Genomic DNA, 22,749 nt, shown 5'->3' with positions numbered 1-22,749 from the left:
TCTTAGCAGCATCCGCCTTTGTTCTGTTGGTACGGCTTATCTTTAAGAACTGTCGCACCTCACAGATCACATTTCCATGAGACTCGTCCTTGGAGCCTGGGCTATCGGCCAAGTTACTCGCACCTGACACAACAAGCTCAGCATCACCAAGGTCATTGTCAGAAGTCGAAAGACCAGAACTCTCTGGAATTTCGCTAACCCCTCCACACAAACTGGCCCCATCATTCTGCCCCTCCTCTGGCATGACACCAACCCAGGATCAATGCCGCGGAAGGATCCCGAAACCCCTAACATAGCCCACTGACTGACTGGGCTCCTGCGCTCTGCCCTCACCCTCTACATCTGGGCCTGGGGAAGAAAAAACAAGAGGCATCCCCAGGGCCTGTGGTACACTGGCACCCCCAGAATCTGAAAGAGGATCGCCGCCTGAAATAGCTCCGACCTCCACAGCACCTAAAGCACCCCCTCCACGCGCAACACCCAGAGGCTCTCCACTTGCTTTTTTACTCTCCCCTGCCAACTCAGCCGGCGGTGCAGCACACCCCCCAGTACCTCCAATGGCTTTGATATGGAGCACAGATTGGTACACCATTCCCCCCGAACACCCCCCCCCCCCCCCCTCGGGCTGACTCTGCTCATCTCCCGTCTCAGGGTCCACACTACCAGGGGAGCTTACCCCACCCTCTAGCGTGCCAATACCCTCAGTAGTCCTCTGAAACGAGGGGACCTCCTCCGACCCAGAGGACACACCCCCAGGGAAGCTAAACTCACCACGCGATGAGATAACTCCCTCGGAGGGCCCCTGAGACGAAGGGACATCCACCCGCCCAGAGGACACAGCTCCAGAGGGGTCTACCCTATCACCTGATCTTGTAGTATCCTCGGGAGATCCCTGAAGTGGAGGCTCAATCTCCAATCCAGAAGACACCAGTTCCTGACCTCCAACCACATCGGTGGTGGAAGGTCTGGAAAAATACACCCCCCTAACTTTGGACCCACGTCCTAGCTCTTCCTCGCCAGGCCCAATGCTCCTTTTTGTCCCACTAGCATGCGGCGATACGGTGACCTTCATAAAGAAAGGGTCTTCCGCCTCCACACTACCCCCATCCACTACCACCCGCTCGTTTTACCTTCCCTACCCCCGTCAGAGCCACCTCAGCTCCTTGCTGGGCCACGGCAGTTGCACTCTGGACCTGACTGGAGCTGACAGGCACCCCTTGGGTGATCTCCGCACTCGGCAGTTGCACACCCGCCTGCTTCTGACTCGCTTGGGTGTTCTTTTACTGCTTGTTCTTCTTCTTCTTCTGCTGCTCCCATTTCTCTCCACCCTCCCCCTGTGCCTCACCTTCAGCCACCACCACAGGTTCAGGACATAGGGGGCGGGGGCCCTTGCTGCCCCGCGTCCCCAAGGCGGAACTTGCAGACCCAGAAGGGCTATCTCCGCCGCCCCGGATCACCGAGGCAGAGCTGGCAGCCCCAGCCAGGTCAGCAATACCATCCTGCCATGACGAGCCACCCCTGATGGGCCAGCAGTGCATTCCTGGGCCGCTGTGCTAGAAGTTCTGGCAGCGACCCCGTGATTAGGACATTCCCTACGGAGATGCCCATAACCACCGCACGCATGACACCGTGCCTTTCCCCAACTCCAACGAACGGTTCTAGGGAGACCCCTACACTCCACATCGAAGCTACCCTCAGCGCCTTCCCCCACCCCACCTTCACGAACACCCTCCTCTTGAAACTGAAGATCCCCTTTTCCTCCGGGTCCCCCGCAGGGTGCATGAGCCTAAAATCGCTTTCTCACGGGGCGACTTGACGCAAGATGTAACTAGAGTGAAGTGGTCGTGGTCTAGCACGATATCACACGGTGTAACGGGGGGTAGATAAAGCGTTCCCACAGGTACTCGGCATTTCTGTTATTTGTGCGAGTGACTTGTCCGTCTCCCGAGCTTTCCCGTTAAATCTTGAATGAACATTGTGAATCCCTATTCATAAAAGAGAAGGTAATTGCGCGGGGGTGTAAATAATTGACAATCTGCTGCTGCCTTCCCGCTGAGTTAAAAAGTTCCCACGGTCACGATATACAGTGTATCGTGAGTCTTGCGTGGGAACTTTTTAACTCAGTGGGCAGGCAGCAGCAGATTGTCGCTCCCTTCAGTTTCACCCCTCCTACACCCCTCTGCTTCCCGGCCATGTGTGTGACCCCTTCCCTCCCCTCTTCAGCTCCCCGCCCATTGCACCGGCGCGGGGGCTTTGCACTGTCTTCACGTTGGCGATGCTGGAAGGACAGTGCCAGTCACCGGATACGTCAGGACCAACGGGACACCGACCCCCAGGCCCACTGCAAGCACTGAGATCCCAGAGACCCACAGCCAGCAGCAGCGCAGCCCCGTTCCAACTCCAGAGGAACACGCTCCCCGTAGGGACAGAAGCTTATGGTGTGCAAGGTACGTCTTGTTCTTGGGGTTGCGGATGAGGGGGCGCAGCTCGGGCTGTGACGTCTCCGGCCACGTACAGGAGCTGAGACTGGGAACTGTGGGGTTGTTTGCAGTTGCAGAGGGAGGGGGCAAGGGCGGTACAGTTCACAGTCTCAGCTCCAGTCCAGGGGGGTGGCCGCAGACGTTAGGACGAACGGGACACCGACTGCAAGCACGGAGCTCCCAGAGACTCACAGCCAGCAGCAACTCTAGCCCAGCCCCGCTCCAACTCCAGAGAAACCCGGGTTGCGGATGAGGGGGCGCGGATTCCTCTGGAGTTGGAGGGACAGGGAGACACAGCAGCTTTCGAGAATGGTGGGCAATCACATCCAAAGTTCTGCCCACACAGTCAGTACACATCTCCTACACTTGTCTCCCGCACTAAGATCATCTCGCAGAGAATGATCCCAGCCTAACAGCATGTTCATTCCAGATTACTCACCTTCTGTCCCCTCTGTCTAGCTTCCGGGTTCACCGTTCGCAGGAGTTCCCACGGTACACGCAAGAGTTAATACGGATATCGCACTGGCCACTACGTGCATATAATGTTGCAATCTTCAACCACAAGTGTACAAGTCACTCTTGGAGAAATTCAAACTTGCTTGAATTTTCTCCCGAGTCAACAAGTTACACGATTACCTGCCGTTAGCGCCACGGTGGTCCACGGCGGTCCACGAATGCCGTACGGTTATCGTACGAGGTTCCCACGATGTTCAACTCTGGTTACCTCTTGCGTCAAGTCGCCCCGTGAGAAAGGCCTATTAAGCACTTAGACCACACCTCCCCAATCTGAGACAAGTACGGAATGAGTGTCGCATCCAGAACTCCGCAGGACAACCGGTCTCAGCCTGGACACCCATGGGTCCACCTGTACATGGACCTCCCCCCCCCCCACTGAAATCCCCCTCTCCAACGCTGTAGCCACATCCTCCCGGGTCATCAATATCATCTCAACCTTTCCCCTCTCGAGCTCGGAAGAGACAATAGCCCCCCTCCCAAGAAGGGCATTCATAGCTTTCGTAATTACTCCCCTGGACATCTGGGGCCCAGTTTGAACCGAGATACCAAAACCGTCCCAGTCCAATTCAACATGAGGCTCATATTCAGAAGGCCTCAATTCCGCCGCTGATGTCACCGCTGCGTAGCTCCTCTCCTTCGGCCGAGCCCCCGCCATCGCCATCCGGACAGAGGCACAAACCAGCTCCCGGCACCCCAACAGCTCAGCTCCAATTAAATTCCCAGGGACAGTCACAGTCGAAGACAGTCTTCAGAAAGCAAAATCCTCCAGCTGAAGCAGGAAAGTCTCCAAGTTCATCCACAGCCGAGAACACCTTACCCTGTCTTGCCGAACGTAAAAGCACCTTCTTCACATTAAGCCAGGCAACCGCACTGGAGCTGAGAAAGACACAGTCTGTCTGTCTGTCTCTCTCTCTCTCTCTCAGGCGAGAGAGAGAGCGACGAAGAGCTAGATGCGGCATCGCTAGAGAGAGAGAGGAGAGCTCGAGAGAGAGCGAGATAGAGCAGAGCGCATCGAGAGGCGCGCGAAGAGAGTCGATAGATAGAGGATCTCTTCTAGCGAACTCAGAGCTCCTCTCGCTCTCCTCTCTCTCCTCTCTCTCTCTCTCTCTCTCTCTCTCTCTCTCTCTCTCTCTCTCTCTCTCTCTCTCTCTCTCTCTCTTCCTACTCTCTACGCCTAGGCCCCAATCCACCACCCCTCTCATCCTTCCTCCCACCTATCCCCTAATGCCCCTGTCCCACTTAGGAAACCTGAACGGAAACCTCTGGAGACTTTGCGCCTCACCCAAGGTTTCCGTGCAGTTCCCAGAGGTGGTTGCCGGAGGTTGCAGGTAGTGGAAGCAGGTAGGAAGACTGACAAAAACCTCCGGGAACCGCACGGAAACCTTGGGTGGGGCGCAAAGTCTCCAGAGGTTTCCGTGCAGGTTTCCTAAGTGGGACAGGGGCATAAAAATGTTTGCCGTTTACTTGTTCCAAGTTCCTCTCCCTAGTTTTACATTTAAACCAAGCCGATTTCCTGCAAACTCTTACGCCTTTTCGCCTATCACTGGGATCAATTTACACCAAGCTAATTAACCTGCAAACCTGCATGTCTTTGGAGTGTGATTAGAAAACTCACGTACAAACATAGAAATGAGTGCAGAAGCAGGCCATTCGGCTCTACGAGCCAGCACCGCCATTCAATATGATCACGGCTGATCATCCTAAATCAGCACCCGATCCTGCTTTCCCCACATATCCCTTGATTCCGTTAGCTTTAAGACCCATACCCAACTCTCTCTTGAATATATCCAGTGAATTGGCCTTCTGTGGCAGAGAATTCCACAGATTCACAACTCTCTGGCTGGAAATGTTTCTCCTCATCTCAGTCCTAAATGGTCTCCCCTTATTCTTACACGTGATCCGGATATTCTTCTAGACTCAGCCAACATGTGGGAAAATGAGAGTGGGTTAGGTGGGAAAAATTGTCGGCATTGACTAGTTGACAATTTCCATGCACTATGGTACAACATCTCTATGGCTCTGTCTCCCGGTGGCAAAGTGGCACTGCGTTAGATTTGCTGCCTCACACACCACCAGTTTTCTCCGGATGCTCCGATTTCCTTTCCCACACTCCAGAAACAAACATTTATGCAGGTTAATTGAATTCCTATAATATATATAGTGTCCCTAGTGTGTAGGAAAGTGCCAGTGTACCGGGAACAATGTACTGGTCAGCGCTAATTCAGTGGGGCGAATGGCCTGCTCGCACGCTGAAGTAAAAGTCCAAAGTCTCAAGCGAAATTATAGCGTTAAGTAGGAGGGAAGACGAATTGAATTTAAAATAGATTTATTACGTTTATTACATTTCATAAATTATATTTACAACATTAGTAATAAAAATAAACGAGTCTTTCTGGATATTCACTCTTCCTCTTCGGCCTTCCTGTCCAGATCCGCCGAATCGATGCCCACTTCTTCGTAATCATTCTCCAGCGACGCCATGTCTTCCCGCGCGTCCTGGAACTCCCCTTCCTCCAGCCCCTCTCCCACGTACCAGTGGACAAAGGCCCGCTTGGCGTACATCTTGTCGAACTTGAGGTTCACGCGGGTCCAGGCCATGGATATGGCGGTGGTGTTGCTCAGCATGCAGACGGCTCGTTGCACCTTGGCCAGGTCGCCCCCCGGCACCACCGTCGGGGGCTGGTAGTTGATGCCCACCTGCGGGAGAAAGAGAAACAGCGTTTAGTTCGGTTGCAGACACATTGGAAGGATCCATATTAACGGGACGGAGGTGGAAACATAGAAACATAGAAAATAGGTGCAGGAGTAGGCCATTCGTCCCTTCGAGCCTGCACCGCCATTCAGCATGATCATGGCTGATCATCCAACTCAGTATCCTGTACCTGCCTTCTCTCCATACCCCCTGGTCCCTTTAGCCACAAGGGCCACATCTAACTCCCTCTAAAATATAGCCAATGAACTGGCCTCAACTACCTCTGTGGCAGAGAATTCCGGGGATTCACCACTCTCTGTGAGAAAAACGTTTTTCCCATCTCGGTCCTAAAAAATTTCCCCCTTATCCTTAAACTGTGACCCCTTGTTCTGGAAAGGGGTCACAGAGAACGTGTTTCCAGCTTCAGGTTTCTGGGCGTCAACATCTCTGATGACCTGTCTTGGACCCACAATACCTCAACACTGGTCAAGAAGGCTCACCAGCGTTTCTTCTTCCCGAGGAGACTAAAGAAGGTCCATCTGTCTACTCAGATTCTGGTGAACGTCTACCGCTGCGCCATCGAGAGCATCCTTACCAACTGTATCGCAGTATGGTATGGCAACTGCTCTGTCTCCGACCGGAAAGCACTGCAGAGGGCGGTGAAAACAGGTTCCTCACTCCCCTCCATTGAGTCTGTCCAAAGCAAGCGTTGTGTGTGAAAGGCGCGCAGCATCGTCAAGGACTGCTCTCATCCCAGCCACAGTCTGTTTACCCTCCTCCCATCCGGGAGGCGCTACAGGTTTCTCCGTTGCCGGACCAGCAGGTTCAGGAACAGTTTCTTCCCTGCGGCTGTTACACAATATAACTCTGCACCTTGGTGATTGCCAGTCACCCCCCCCCCCCCCCCCCCCCCCCCCCCCCCCCCCGGATAGTAATATTGCACTACTGCTACAGTTTGTACATATATATATTTTACTGTTCATAATTCTATGTTTGCTCTTCTGGGTGAGATGCTAACTACATTTCGTTGTCTCTAATAATAATAATAATAATAATAAATTTTATTTAATGGGCGCCTTTCAAACATCTCAAGGACACCTTACATAGTATATCGGAATAACATATAATCGGAATATAACAAGTAATAAAGACATCACAGAGACACAAATTAAAAACAGGATTCAATCCAAAAACAGAAAATCAAAAACACAGTGTGAAGAGGGAGCAGCGGCAACCAAATCGTGCCAGCGTCCACTCTCCCTTCACGGCAGCCATCTTGGACACAGACCTACAAGACTACAATTAGACAAAAAAAATCATCCCCCCACAGTGGGTAGCACTGTGGAGGAAGGCACAATGTCCAGTCCCCACCCCATGATCACCCCAAAGTCAGGCCTATTGAGGCCACCGCAGTTGCCTCTACGGAGGCCCGATGTCCCTGGCCGTTCTCACCGGGTGGTCTTGCCCCGGCGTCGGGAGAGTCCTTTCGGCGGCTGGGCCACTTGGAACGGCCGCTTCCTGGTTGGAGCCCGCGGCTGCCGAAGCCGACAAGGCCGCGCCGGTTTGGAGCTCCCAGGCTCCCGTTGATAAAGTTGGCGCCGCCTCTCCACACTGCCGCCTCTCCGCGCGCCGCCTCTACGCTCCGCAGACCCGCAGCCCGGAGTTGTTGCTCTCGGCGGTCCAGCTCACCAGAGCTCCAGCGCGTCGCTCCAGCGCGGCGACCCAGGCAAGGCATCGCCCGCTCCGCTCCGCTCCAGCGCTCCAGTGCTGTGCCGCCGCCGAGGCCGAGGTGCTGGGCGGTTCCCGCCAGGAAACGGCGCTCCAAGCCCGCAGGTAGGCCACGAGGACGGGTCAACGGGCAGCCCGGAGAAAAGGCTGCCACACCGACCAGGTAGGGACCTAGAAATTAAGTTACACCTACCCCCCCACATTAAAAAGACCATATCCCCTACAAACAAAAAAAAACTCAGTCTCTGTACTGCACACTGCACAATGACAATAAAGATTGAATCTAAATCTGAATCTGAATCTGAATACAAGATGAGATGCATCTGCCGCCGGTAGGTGGCGCAGTGGCGCAGCGAATTAAAGCCGAACTCCATTACTTTGTCACGACAACATGTCGGCGATGGATTAATAGGCAGTGTGCATAAGTGAGTGATGAAAGAGAAATCGGTGCTCTTTTAGCAGAGGGACACCAGTTTGGTTCTTCGGTTGGAAGAAGCCGGAGCCACCCAATGGAGTTCTGGAAATTGCAAATGGTTCCCGCTAGGGTTGGAGTTCCACGAAAGCAGCTGTTCCAGAGCGCTGTAGACCCGGGATCGATCCCAACCTCCGACGATCCGCCGCCTTACACCTTCCCACTCCCCCCACCGCAAAGAGGCTGGTGCTGGCAAGTCGCATGGAGGAATAATGCAAATATATAGGACTGAACGAGCGTTACATAGAAACATAGAAAATAGGTGCAGGAATAGGCCATTCGGCCGTTCGAGCCTGCACCGTCATTCAATAAGATCATGGCTGATCATCCAACTCAGTATCCTGGACCTGCCTTCCCTCCATACCCCCTGATCCCTTTAGCCACAATGGCCACATCTAACTCTCTCTTAAATATAGCCAATGAACTGGCCTCAACTACATTCTGTGGCAGAGAATTCCACAGGTTCAGCACTCTCTGTGTGAAAAATGTTTTTCTCATCGCAGTCCTGAAAGATTTCCCCTTTATCCTTATACTGTGACCCCTTGTTCTGGACTTCCCCAACATCGGAAACAATCTTCCTGCATCTAGACTGTCCAACCCCTTAAGAATGTTGTAAGTTTCTAAAAGATCCCCCCTCAATCTTCTAAATTCTAGCAAGACATAAGTGACAAGAGAGAATGGAATTACTGGTTCAAGTTCAAGTTCAAGTGAGTTTATTGTCATGTGTCCCTGATAGGACAATGAAATTATTGCTTTGCTTCCGCACACAGAACATAATAGGCATTAACTACAAAACAGATCTGTGTGGGAGTGTCAGCATGGACCCAATGGCCGAATGTTACTGATCGTGATCTAAAAAATGAAGCTTTGCGCCTTTAAACGAGGGAAACCCCTGCTAGTTATCAAGATGCCGGCGTGACCCATTGGACAGGAGTCTCCTATAAACCTTCAATGGTTCCCTGGATGTTTAGAACCCAGGCCCTCGGTTTGGAAATAACGTCTCCTGGTTTCTGCAATCGTGGAGCGGCTGGTCTGGCTGTGGTAGATTTCACAGCCCAGTGCGAGACCAGTGTTTGGGTCAAGCTTCTGCCGCGTGGATTCCTGCACAACCTCCTCATACATTGAACCCGGTCGGACACCAGTCCACGAACTGGATGGAGCGCTTGATCTTGATGGTGGCGATGGAGGCGTTGACGTCCTTGGGCACCACGTCCCCGCGGTACCACATGTATTTGCCCTGGCGGGGGTCGCACTTGAGCATCTGGTTGGCCGGCTCGAAACAGGCGTTGGTGATCTCCGACACGGACAGTTGCTCGTGGTAAGCCTTCTCGTCCGAGATCAGGGGCGCGTAGGTCACCAGCGGGAAGTGAATGCGCGGGTAGGGGACCAGGTTGGTCTGGAGCTCGAGCAGGTTCACGTTGAGGGCGCCGTCGAAGCGCAGAGAGGCTGTGATGGACGGCACTAGCCCCAGCAGGCGGTTGAGGTTGGTGTAGGTGGGGCGCTCGATATCCAGGTTCGGCCGGCAGATGTCGTAAATAGCCTCGTTGTCCAGCATGAAGGTGCAGTCGGAGTGCTCCAGGGTGCAGTGGGTGACCAGCACCGCGTTGTAGGGCTCGACCACGGCGGTGGAGATCTGCGGCGCCGGGTAGACGGAAAACTCCAGCTTGGATTTCTTGCCGTAGTCGCCGGACAGTCTCTCCATGAGGAGGGAGGTGAAACCCGAGCCGGTGTCGCCCCCAAAACTGTGGAAGACGAGGAACCCCTGCAGTCCGGTGCATTGGTCGGCCTGTGGGCAGATAAAGCGGAGAGCATTGAGAAGGGGGAAAGGTGTGGGGGTGAGTGTGCGTGTTACAGGGGGTAAACTGACCCTCTGGAGAGGTGGATGGAGCCTAACACTAGTGGTTTTAGTTTAACATTTGTGGTCGGAAAGATGCGAGGGAGTATCCGAGGGACGGGTTATGAATGCATGTAGATGGACATAGGCGGATTAGGCTATGTAGCTGGTTGGTCGTATGTCAAGAATCTGATCGAGGTTTACATAGAAACATAGAAAATAGGTGCAGGAGTAGACCATTTGGCCCTTCGAGCCTGCACCGCCATTCAATATGATCATGGCTGATCATCCAACTCAGTATCCTGTACCTGCCTTCTCTCCATACCCCCTGATCCCTTTAGTTACAAGGGCCACATCTAACTCCCTCTTAAATATAGCCAATGAACTGGCCTCAACTACCTTCTGTGGCAGAGAATTCTATGTGAAAAATTATTTTCTCATCTCGGTCCTAAAAGACTTCCCTTTTATCCTTAAACTGTAACCCCTTGTTCTGGACTTCCACAACATCGGGAACAATTTTCCTGCATGTAGCCAGTCCAACCTCTTAAGAATCTTGTACGTTTCTATGAGATCCCACCTCAATCTTCTAAATTCCAGCGAGTACAAGCCGAGTCTATCCAATCTTTCTTCATATGAAATTCCTGACATCCCAGGAATCTGTCTGGTGAACCTTCTCTGTACTCCCTCTATGGAAAGAATGTCCTTCCTCAGATTAGGGACGAAAACTGTACGCAGTCACCAAGACCCTGTACAACTGCAGTAGAACCTCCCTGTTCCTATACTCAAATATTTTTGCTATGAGTCATGTGTCAGGTTTATGGGGAGAAAGCAGGTAGATTCATAGCAAAAGGATTTGAGTTTTATAAGTTTCTATAAGATCCCCCCTCAATCTTCCAAATTCTAGCGAGTACAAGCCGAGTCTATCCATTCTTTCTTCATATGAAAGTCCTGACATCCCAGGAATCAGTCTGGTGAACCTTCTCTATACCTGTAGTTGATGCAGGTACTATGGCAACGTTTAAGAAACATTTAAACTGGCGTGTACATGTATATGATAGGTTTGGAGGGATATGGACCAAACGCGGACAGGTGGGACCAGAGTAGCTGCATCGGTGTGGGTCGATGGCTTGTTTCCACGCTGCACAACTCTATCGCTATATGAGTCTGTGGGCGCGGGGAGGAGACGTGAACGGGGATCCAGTCGGGTGACGATCGCTGAGCTGCATCATGAACGCTGAACCATTCATGAACTGCGGGCCACGGGCGAACCAGGATCACCAGATCGGTGAACACCGGGCGCTTGTTCATGGTTGGATTCGGTTCCACAACCGACCGACCAGCTTCCGGATGCGATCCAGGACCAGGACGACGATCTCCTTGCGGATGGAGCAGTGGCCCCGGGCGTAGTTGTTGGCCGCGTCCTCCTTGCCGGCGATGAGCTGCTCGGGGTGGAAGAGCTGCCGGTATGTGCCGGTCCGCACTTCATCTACAGGGGAGCAAACAGAAAACGGAGAATGAACCAGTTCATTAAGAAACTGGTTCATTAAGAATCACACGCCCCTCGGAAAACGCCGCGGGGAAGGTTTCAGACAAGGCTCAACATCTCAGGACTCTCCCGTTTCACCTTACCGATCACCGTGGGCTCCAGAACAATGAACACGGCCCGGGGGACGTGCTTGCCCGCCCCAGCCTCGCTGAAGAAGGTGTTGAAGGAGTTGTCGCCCCCCCCCCCCCCCCCCCAATGGTCTTGTCGCTGGGCATCTGTCCATTCGGCTGGATCCCGTGCTCCAGGTAGTACAGCTCCCAGCAAGCGTTGCCCCTCGGATTCCTATTAAATCTTTTCCCGTTCACCTTGAACCCGTGTGGTCTGGTTCTCGATTTAGCCTGCTCTGGACAAGAGATTGTGCATCTACCCGATCTATTTCTCTAATTAGTTTGTACACCTCTGTAAGATCACCTCTCATCTTCCTGCGCCCCAAGGAATAGAGGCCCAACCCACTCAACCTCTCTAATAGCTCACACCTTCTAGTCCTGGCAACATCCTCGTAAATCGTTTCTGAACCCTTTCAAGCTTGAACATATCTTTCCTATAACATGGTGCCCAAAATAGGGCACAATATTCTAAATGCGGTCCCACCAACGACTTATGCAACTGTAACATGACCTCCCAACTTCCATATACATCACTCTGACCGACAAAGGTCAATGTGCCATTAGCCTGTTTGACTACCTTATCTAACTAAAACCCGACCTTTAAGGAACCGTGCACCTGCACGCCTAGAACCCTCTGCCCCACAATATTCCTCAGAGCATTGCCATTTACTGTGTAGCTCTTTCCCTTGTTCGACGTCCCAAAATGAAACACCTCACACTTCTCAATATTAAATTCCATCACTTATTAATGGTCCTCCCCTCTTCCCGCCTCCCCTCGTAAAATCCATATATAGTTGAAACCCCATGAGATTTTTTGTATTCCCAGTGGCCAAAGACATTTGACCTTCCCGATGCTCTACCTAAGCGCTTTGTTCCTTTTTGTATATTCCATCGGGACCCTGTCCCATCTCAACATCCTAAAACTTACTTGTATTTCATTTTGTGTGGGAATGAACTACAGATGCTGGTTTACCGCCGAAGATAGACACAAAATGCTGGAATAGCCGCGGTCAGGAAGCATTTCTGGAGAAAAGGAATAGGTGACGTTTCGATTCGAGGCCCTACTTCAGACTCATCAATTTCCTTCAAGTTTTTTTTGTTTTTCAGAGATACAGCGCGAAAGGAGTCCCGTCGTCTGGCCGAGCGTGCGGCGACCAGCAATTCCCCTACCTCAAAGTTATCCTACACACTAGGGACAATTTGCAGACGCCAAATTAACCTGCGAACCTGTAAGACTTTGGAGTGTGTGAGGAAGCTGGAGCACGCTGGGAAAACCGACGCGATGACGGGGAGAACATACAAACTCCGTGCAGATAAGCACCAGTAGTCAGAATCGAACCCGTGTCTTTGGCGCTGTAAAGCACCAGCTGTACCGCTGCGCCGCCGAGGTCGTTTCCTCTTTTCTTATTGACTGAATTTACCACCCAAGCTTCAGGAAAACCGCCATCCGCATCCTTCATGTTCTGTGGAGCACGCCAGAACTGAATTCCCATCACCTCGTCTTTAAATGACTCCTACAGGTAGGATGAGGACTTACATACGAACAGCTGCTCCCAAATTACTCTCCCCACTTTCTGCCTAACAATGTTGTTATTTTCCATACTCAGACCTCAAATAAATCGACAAAACAATCGGTCCTTAAAATAATTTTATCATCATAAGTATAATATCTATCAATATAATCTATTAAATCTGTATCAAATTAAACTTCTAACTACTAAATTAATACATTTTATTCTTCCTCTTCCCCCCTTCTCTCGAGGTCGGCGGAATCCACGGCCACCTCGTGGTAGTCCTTCTCCAGCGACGCCATGTCCTCCCGCGCGTCCTGGAACTCTCCTTCCTCCAGCCCCTCTCCCACGTACCAGTGGACAAAGGCCCGCTTGGCGTACATCTTGTCGAACTTGAGGTTGAGGCGGGTCCAGGCCATGGAGATGGCGGTGGTGTTGCTCAGCATGCAGAGGGCACGTTGCACCTTGGCCAGGTCGCCCCCCGGCACCACCGTCGGGGGCTGGTAGTTGATGCCAACCTGCGGCCGGAAAAAAAATCTTTAAATTAATTTTACTTGCACAAATATGCTTGCATTATCGGTTTAATACTGCGCCCTTAAATTGCACAAATTATCATTGATTGATAGCTTAGCGATTCCGTTAAATACATCTCTGGATGTAATTATTCTCCGGATTGCAAGCTCCGATACATGTGTGTTCGAGCCATGAAGGTATGATGCTGTGCAGCTGGGAAGCGTGCTATTACAACCACCTTGTCCATGCCCCACAGCTGGCATATTGAGCTCGTCTCATTTGCATGCGACTGCCCTTTATCCTTCTAAACCCTTCCTGTGTTTTGGGAATTTCTATCTATGCTTTAAATGTGGCAAACGTAAGGGTTTCTGGCTTTACCTGACAACTCGTTCCAGATGCGGACTACCCTCTAAATAGATTAATTGGTCGGGAGGTCCTTCTTAAATATCTCATCTCTCGCCTCACGTAGAGGACATCCAGTTTTGAGATGTTAAGATGAGAGCACATATTATCCATGTCCCTCGTGATCTTATCCTGCCCCTCAGATTTCTACGCCCCAAATAAAATAAGCCCCAGCCTATCTAACCTCTCCCATAAACACAAGGCCGCAAGGACAAGGACTGTCCGGATGACACCCTCCTGCACCCTTTGCAAAATATTCACACCCTTGAAGAAGGGGTGTGTTTGTGTGTGTCCTTCGGGTGCTGATATGATTTATTTGCAGAGTACAAATGGTGCCATGGTTGTATTCTGAGTCGTTGCATGTATGCTGTTATTCCAGCAGAGGAATTAGACTGCATGTGTGTGCATGGAAACGCGAGCGTTGGTCACAGTCACCTTGAACCCGGTCGGGCACCAGTCCACGAACTGGATGGAGCGCTTTGTCTTGATGGTGGCGATGGAGGCATTGACGTCCTTGGGCACCACGTCCCCGCGGTACAGCATACAGCACGCCATGTACTTCCCCTGGCGAGGGTCGCACTTCACCAACTGGTTGGCCGGCTCGAAGCAGGCGTTGGTCAATTGGGAGACGGACAGTTCCTCGTGGTAAGCCTTCTCTGCAGAAATAATGGGAGCGTAGGTGACGAGCGGGAAGTGGATGCGCGGGTAGGGAACTAGGTTGGTTTGGAACTCAGTCAGGTCCACGTTGAGAGCGCCGTCGAATCGCAGCGAGGCGGTGATAGACGACACTAACTGTGCCATCAGGCGATTGAGGTTGGTGTAGGTGGGGCGCTCGATGTCCAGGTTCCGCCGACACACGTCGTAAATGGCCTCGTTGTCCATCATGAAGGCGCAGTCGGAGTGCTCCAGGGTGCAGTGGGTGACCAGCACCGCGTTGTAGGGCTCGACCACTGCGGTGGAGATCTGCGGCGCCGGGTAGACGGAAAACTCCAGCTTGGATTTCTTGCCGTAGTCGACGGAGAGTCTCTCCATGAGGAGGGATGTGAAGCCCGAGCCGGTGCCGCCCCCGAAACTGTGGAAGATGAGGAACCCCTGCAGTCCGGTGCAGAGATCGGCCTGAGGGTGGAGATGGGACAAAAGCTCAATTCTGTGCCAACGTTTAAAGGGAAGGAGCGACACGAGAGGGTCATGGTGCTCTCTACAGCCGGCGCAGAGCGAGATGGTTCGGTGAGTATCTCAGTGATAAATAGAGCGGTGACAACGAGTATTTGGGAACATCGTGGCCGCAGCACTCGCGAATGGGCCGGTGCAACCGGATACATTGGCGCTGTAAGCACGTGGAGCGGCAGTCGGTAATTTGCAGTCGCTGAGCAACCTACCAGCTTCCGGATTCGATCCAGGACCAGGTCCACGATCTCCTTGCCGATGGAGCAGTGGCCCCGGGCGTAGTTATTGGCCGCGTCCTCCTTGCCGGTGATGAGCTGCTCGGGGTGGAAGAGCTGGCGGTAGGTGCCGGTCCGCACCTCATCTGTAGGGCGGTATAGAGAGAGAATAAACCATTGCCACACACTTCCCCCTCCCCGGAAGGGAAGGACTTAAGAGAACGGCCAACATTCTCTGCACCTCCCAACTTACCGATCACCGTGGGCTCCAGGTCGATGAACACGGCCCTTGGTACGTGCTTGCCCGCACCCGTCTCGCTGAAGAAGGTGTTGAACGAATCGTCGCCGCCTCCGATGGTCGAGTCGCTGGGCATCTGTCCATCCGGTTGGATCCCGTGCTCCAGGCAATACAACTCCCAGCAAGCGTTGCCAACCTGGACGCCAGCCTGGCCGATGTGGATTGAAAGACACTCGCGCTGTTGGCGAGGGGAAACAGGCGGTGAGATGTTAGGGCGAGATGTGAACGTTGGTAATTTCTCGTTTACTGCTGCGGGCCGCGTGATTTCCATAATTCCTATTGATCACCACTTGGACTTATTCATAGCCAGTTTGGCCCTGATCGCTCACCGTCCCCCGCCCAATATGACCACCTTCTCAGTTCCACCCAACATTGTAATTCGCAGACTCTCCACGCTGCCTTCGCCGAATGTAACCCTCAAATTCCTCGAAATTGCATTCATCATTTCCCTGCACAATATTACCCTGCGCCTCCCTCCCCCCGTCGCCGTCTCATTCCCGCTCTCAGTTCCCAGTTACCCACTACGTTCCCATTCCCCGGGTGCGCTCTCCCCTTCCCGTGTCCGGTGTCTGTAGACAATCGCTTCCCTCCCCCGTGGATCCCTCGCCCGGGGGGAACACGCGCGTCCCGCGGACATTCTCCCGCGCGCTGACCATGTTGCTCCGCTCGCGTGGTTCTTGAGACTGTGACGCAATGCGGCGCCGCTCCGGTATTTATACGGCCCCCGGGGATAGAACGGTGGCGTTGGCCAAACGCGCGCCGATTGGGCAATGAGAACAATGACCTTGGTTGCCACAGGAAACAAACATAGAAGGTTCCAAGGCGCTCGTTGCTGAATAATCCACAGTGTGTGACGTAGAACAATGGACCTTCAGTGACGTAATCCATTGTCTGCCTTCACCTCCCAGATTCCAATCTATCAATTACAGCTGGAAATTAAAGTATCTGACCACATGCCTCCAAATGATACCTAGTGCCAACTATTTGACTTCCTAACCCCATGCAATCAACTGGTCGTATTAATTTAGCCACTTTATCAGTGGGAAACGTTGCTGCCGATCACAGCGAATGTGATGTTAATCCCACGCATACAAGAGATAACCATCAATTTCGCTCCGTTCATCACTTCATAATAATAATAATAATAATATATCTTTTATTGTCATTGCACGTCAGTGCAACGAGATTTAGTATGCAGCTCCACTGCTGTACAAGAAAGGTGAATAAATACAATACATAAATAAACAAGCTGAATTGATTGACGTGACCATCTGAGGGAGACTGTCCAACGGGGGTGGCTGGGGGGGGGGGGGGGGCTCATTAGGGCCGGTTCAGAGCCGCTATAGCTCTTGGGATAAATCTGTTCCTGAGTCTAGAGGTTCGGGCGTAGAAGGCCTTGTAACGTCTGCCGGAGGGAAGTAGTTGAAACAGACCGTGGCAGGGGTGTGATGAGTCCTTATGTATGCTGAGGGCCTTCCTGAGGCACCGCGTGTGGATGATGCCCTCCAAGGCTGGTAGCTCTGTCCCGATGATCCGCTGCGCTCTGTTGACGACGCGCTGAAGAGCTCTCCTCTCCGCCTCCGTGCAGCTGAGATACCACACAGAGATGCCATACGTTAGTATGCTCTCTGTGGTGCAGCGGTAGAACGTTGTCAGCAGCTGTTGGGGCAGACCAGTCTTTTTTAATGTCCTCAGGAAGAACAGTCGTTGCTGTGCCTTCTTGACCAGCGCGGCGGTGTTTGTGGACCATGTGAGGTCTTCTGAAATGTGAGTGCCCAGAAACTTAAAGCTGGACACTCTCTCCACACTTTCCCCGTAAATGGAGATTGGGGCGTATTCTCCAGAATGGGACCTCCTGAAGTCAATAATCAGCTCCTTGGTCTTGGAGGTGTTTAGTGCCAAGTTGTTATTGGCGCACCAGTCCGCCAGGTTCTGCACCTCCGCTCTGTAGTTTGTTTCATCACCGTTGGTGATCAGCCCAATCACTGTTGTGTCGTCTGCAAACTTCACGATGGTGTTGGTGTCGAATGCAGGGACACAGTCGTGAGTGAAGAGGGAGTAGAGCATGGGGCTTAGTACACAACCCTGTGGTGTGCCGGTGCTCAGGGTGATGGTGGAGGACAGGTGCGGGCCCAGTCTCACTGCCTGCGGTCGCTCCGTGAGAAAGTTCAGGATCCAAGCGCATATCGGTGAGCTGAGGCCTAGCTGGTGGAGTTTGGGGGTGAGCTTGGTGTGGATGACCGTATTGAATGCAGAGCTATAGTCTATGAAGAGCATCCTCACATACGTGCCCTGTCTGTCCAGGTGAGTCAGGACAGTGTGAAGGGCCAGAGAGATGGCATCCTCTGTCGATCTATTTGCCCTGTATGCAAATTGATGGGAGTCCAGTGAGGCAGGGATGCTCGATTTAATATGGGAGAGGACCAGCCTTTCGAAGCACTTCATGGGGATTGGAGTCAGGGCAACCGGCCGGTAGTCGTTGAGGTTGGTGATTTTGGACTTTTTCGGCACCGGCACTATGGTGGCTGTTTTCAGGCACTTGGGGACCGTTGCCAGAGATAGAGATAGATTGAAGATTCTCGTGAATACTCCGGGATCCGGGATCCCCGGTCTATCATCGCATTGTCTGAGATCAATGGTTATTGATTGATTACCATCACGTGTGCTGCGAAACAAAATGTTAGGCGTACTATACAGGCAGATCACATCACTCCTCAGTATATCTGGTAGCGCAACACGAAACAAATGAGCAACGTGCAGAGTGTAATGTCACATCTAAAGAATAAAAAGAGCATTTTTAATTTCAACCATGAGGACCACGGGAAGGTAGCACACGAGAGGTCAGCTGGGAACAAGCTGTCCCTGAATCAGGTGGTACGTTCTTTCATACTTTGGTACAAGCTGTCCAACAGAAGTGGAGAGAAGAGTGAATGACCGGGGCTTAAGGGAGGGAGGGGTTAGGGGTGGGAGTGGCTCTTGATTGTGACAATGGCATGCAATTAGATGCCAATTGATAAATCTCGGATTAATAAAGTGCCATTGCACATCTTGATTGATTGAATGATGTACTCTACAAATATGATGACGCGCAATCCATCAGAGACCCAGCAATCTCCAATTTTGTTAGGATGAATCACAATCATATCACATTGATGGCTTTATAGAGACATAGAGTGTAGAAACAGGCCCTTCCGCTCAACTTCCCACACCGGCCAGCATGTCCCAGCTACACTGGTACCACCTGCCTGCCTTTGGACAATATAAATCCAAACGTGTCACATCAACCTGTTTAACTGTTCCTTATATGTTCGGATAGTCTCAGCCGCAACTACCCCCTCTGGCAGCTTGCTCCATGCAACCACTGCTTTTTGTTTGAAAAGGTTACAGCTCAAATTCCTATTAGATCATTACCGCTTCACCTTGAATCTATTGGTCCTCGATGCCCCTACTCTGGGCAAGACATTCTGTGCATCTACCCGACCCGTTCCTCTCATTATTTTTAACACCTCTATACGATCACGGCTCATCCTCGTGCGCTAAGGAATAGCGACCCAGCCTACTCAACCTCTCCCATAAGTTCAGACCCCCTAGCCCTGGCAGCATCCGCGTAAATCTTCACTCATTGACTGCCAGGGTCTAGGGGTCGGTGCTGTGGCCGCTGCTCTTCACGTTGTATATTAATGGTTTGGATGAGGGAATTGAATGCTTGGTGCGAAGTCTGGTGATGCTGCGAAGGTCGGTGGAGGGGCAGATAGTGTGGAGAAAGCAGCGGCACTGCCGAGGGATTTGGGCATGTTTGGAATGTCGGCAAATACATGGCAGATGGAATATGGCGCAGCAAAATGCGGAGACCGGCATTTTCATATTAGGAATCAATCGAAGATTATTTTCTAAATGAGGAGAGAATTGTGAAATCTGAGGTGCAAAGGGACTCGGGAATGCCGATACACGATTCCCAAAAATACATTTAGCAATTCGAATTGATAGTAAGGCAGTAAAATGCAATGCAAGCATTTATTTGGTGAAGACAAGAAATGTCCCATGGCCATTTCCTCCTCATCCAATCAAGAACTTCCCTCCCTTGCGCGTGAATGGTCCTCCCGTCTCCCCGGCCTCCCCTCGTATAATCTATATATAGTTGAAACCCATGGGATTTTTCATATTCCCAGTGGTCAAGGACATTTGACCTTCCCGATTCCCTACCTAAGTGCTTTGTTCCTTTTTGTAAATTCCATCGGGTCCCTGCCCAATCTCAACTTCTTAAAACATACTTGTATTTCCTTTTGTGTAGGAATCAACTACAGATGCTGGTGTACCGCCGAAGATAGACACAAAATGCTGGAATAGCAGCGGTCAGGAAGCATCTCTGGAGAAAAGGAATAGGTGACGTTTGCGGTCGAGACCCAAATTCAGACTCATCAGTTTCCTTCAAGTGTATTTTGTTTTTCAGAGATACATCGCGAAAAGAGTCCCGTCGGCTGGCCGAGCGTGCGGCGACCAGCAATTCCCCTACCGCAAAGTTATCCTACACACTAGGGACAATTTACAGACGCCAAATTAACCTGCGAAGCTGTAAGACTTTGGAGTGTGTGTGGAAACCGGAGCACGCTGGGAAAACCGACGCGATGACAGGGAGAACATACAAACTCCGTGCAGATAAGCACCAGTAGTCAGAATCGAACCCGTGTCTCTGGCGCTGTAAAGCACCAGCTGTAACGGGAATGCTGATACAGGATTCAGAAAAATGTAATTTGCAAGTTGAATTGATAGTAAGGCAGGAAATTGCAATACAAGCATTTATTTGGGGAGGACAAGAATATTTTAAAAAACCGGATGTAATATTGAGGGTTGAAAAGGCACTGGTGAGCGCATTTGGGGTATTGTGACCAATTTGGGACCCTATATCTAAGGACTGATGTGCTGGCGTTGGAAAGGGTATGGAGGATGATTATGACCACAGCACCGATTTGGGTTCACGTATGATAAACGTTTGACGCCACTGTGCCTGCACTCGCTGGAGTGCAGAAGGAAGAGGCGAGAACCTGACTGAAACAAATGGGTTGCAGAGGCTATCGCGTGAAGGCAGGGGAAGTAAGATCACCCACGATTAAATGGCGGAGTAAGCTAGAGTCATAGAGTGATACAGTGTGGAAACAGGCCCTTCGGCCCAACTTGCACTCACCGGCCAACATGTCCCAGTTACCCCAGTCCCACCTGCGTGCACTTGGTCCATATCACTCCAGATCTGTCCTAGCCATGTAGCTATGTAACTGTTTCTTGAACGTTGGGACAGTACCAGCATCAACTAGCTCCTCGGGCAGCTTGTACCGCACACCCACCAGCCTTTGTGTGAAAAGGTTCGCCTTCAGATTGCTTTTGAATATTTCCCCTTCACCTTGTACTTATGCCCTCTGGTCCTCGATTCCCCTACTTTGGGCAAGAGACAGTAAGAAATGTGGGAGAACTGGGAAGGACCCATTATCTGTTATTTGCACTTGATCAGTTTATTTATTCATGTGTGTATATATTTATATAATGGTATATGGACACACTGATCTGTTTTGTAGTAAATGTCTACTATATTCTGTGTGCTGAAGCAAAGCAAGAATTTCATTGTCCTATCAGGGACACATGACAATCAACTCTCTTGAACTTGAACTTGAAGGGGGAGGGGAGCGAGAGAGAGGGAAAGCAAGGGTTATTTGAAGTTAGATAAGTCAATGTTCATAGCGCATGGGGCGTGAACTACCGAAGCAAAGTATGAGGTGCTGTTCCTCCAATTTGCGTTGGGCCTCACTCTGACAATGGAGGAGGGCCAGGACAGAAAGGTCAGATTTGGAATGTGAGGGGGTGTTAAAGTGCTGAGCAACCGGGAGATCAGGTAGGTTTCGGCAGACTGAAATGGGAGATCGACTGTCGGAACCTATAGGCCGGGTTGGGTCCGGACTGGGAATTCTGGAATCAGAGCTGGAATCCGCGAAGTAAAACAAGAGGCGCACGCAAGTCCCGATTAAATAAAGGGGGGTGTGGTAACGTGATTTGATAGTTTATTGTGGAACGCCGAGGTTGAAGAGAGACTTGATGGAGGTATAAACATTATGAGAGTTATGCCCCTGTCCCACTTAGGAAACCTGAATGGAAACCTCTGGAGACTTTGCGCCCCACCCAAGGTTTCCGTGCGGTTCCCGGAGGTTTTTGTCAGTCTCCCTACCTGCTTCCACTACCTGCAACCTCCGGCAACCACCTGCTTCCACTACCTGCAACCTCCGGGAACCGCACGGAAACCTTGGGTGGGGCGCAAAGTCTCCAGAGGTTTCCGTGCAGGTTTCCTAAGTGGGACAGGGGCATAATAAGAGATAGGGTAGAGAGACACAGCAGGTTTCCCATGGTGGAAATGTGTAACCCCAGAGGGGTAGCTATGAAATAAACGGAGGACATTTTAACGAAGATGTGCGGCGTAGTTTCTACGACGTGTCTATTGGAAAGGCTTTTCAATAGACGCGTCGAAGTGCCGTGAATAGAGGGATATGGATCATGTACTGGCAGATGAAATAAGTCTAACTTGGCAGCATGTTCGGCGCAAATCCTGTGGGCCGCTGGATCCGTTCCTGAGCTGTACTGTGGTATGTTCTGTGGTCTATGAACACTGGAGTATCTCCCATTGTCGGCGCCCGGTCAGCCCGCTCCATCAGCACAAGGAGTTTCAATGACTGGAACGTTGTGGTCCTTGGACCCCCGTGCTCTTTCAAGAAACAGATTGCTTTCCCCAATGACCAATCCCCATCTTTACAATCATCCCCATCCCGAGATACATCAGTGTGACGATTTGTGAGAGGCGATGATTTACGATGCCAGGACTCGTACGATTGAGATTTAAAATGTTTGGAGTAAAGACAGCTGAGTAATGTTCCTGTGGAGGTATATGAACCCATGAGCGGCATAGATAGAGTTCATGCACAGAAACCTTCAGCACCAAAGATGAATCAAAAACTAGAGGGCATAGGATCTAGATGAGAGGGAAAAGAGTTATTGGAAACTGAGGGGACATATATCTCGCAGGCGGTGGTGGGTACATTGAACGAGGTTCCAGGTGATCTAGTAGAGGCAGGTACAGTAACATTTAAAGGATATGTATGCAGTTTTGTGTCGGTAAATTGGATAGAATGATATTCGCCAAACGTGGGCAAATTGGATGATCAGAGATGAAGAGGCATGGTGGGCATGGACAAGTTGGGCCGAAGGGTCTGCTTCCACGGTATGAAACTATA

At 51.4% G+C, this 22,749-nt stretch overlaps 2 protein-coding genes and 1 pseudogene across 2 annotated transcripts in view; all 3 read right to left on the bottom strand.

The window, feature by feature from the left end:
- Window positions 1-22,749, bottom strand: part of LOC116982168 (zinc finger protein 239-like) — a 1,102,810-nt gene that overhangs the window by 90,297 nt on the left and 989,764 nt on the right. The window lies entirely within an intron of this gene.
- LOC116982282 lies at window positions 5,397-12,828 on the bottom strand (annotated as a pseudogene).
- LOC116982172 (tubulin alpha chain-like) lies at window positions 13,108-15,692 on the bottom strand. Its single transcript, XM_033035481.1, has 4 exons — window positions 15,437-15,692; window positions 15,181-15,329; window positions 14,237-14,917; window positions 13,108-13,404 (listed from the first exon to the last, which is right to left on the bottom strand). Exons 1-4 carry the CDS (start codon window positions 15,555-15,557, stop codon window positions 13,108-13,110), a joined length of 1,248 nt encoding a protein of 415 aa, XP_032891372.1. The 5' UTR covers window positions 15,558-15,692.

Source organism: Amblyraja radiata, chromosome 16 (genome assembly GCF_010909765.2).
Source record: "Amblyraja radiata isolate CabotCenter1 chromosome 16, sAmbRad1.1.pri, whole genome shotgun sequence".
Classification (NCBI taxonomy): Eukaryota; Metazoa; Chordata; class Chondrichthyes; order Rajiformes; family Rajidae; genus Amblyraja; species Amblyraja radiata.
The sequence above is the reverse complement of the archived record's forward strand: the minus strand, read 5'-3'. Positions and strand labels throughout refer to the sequence as shown.

Excerpts from the sequence above, each read along its gene's own strand:
- LOC116982172 (XM_033035481.1), bottom strand. The coding sequence starts at position 15,557 with ATGCCCAGCGACTCGACCATCGGAGGCGGCGACGATTCGTTCAACACC. Across the intron at positions 14,918-15,180 it reads TGGATCGAATCCGGAAGCTG|GCCGATCTCTGCACCGGACT; the intron begins GTAGGTTGCTCA and ends CTCCACCCTCAG. Across the intron at positions 13,405-14,236 it reads GGTGCCCGACCGGGTTCAAG|GTTGGCATCAACTACCAGCC; the intron begins GTGACTGTGACC and ends TTCCGGCCGCAG.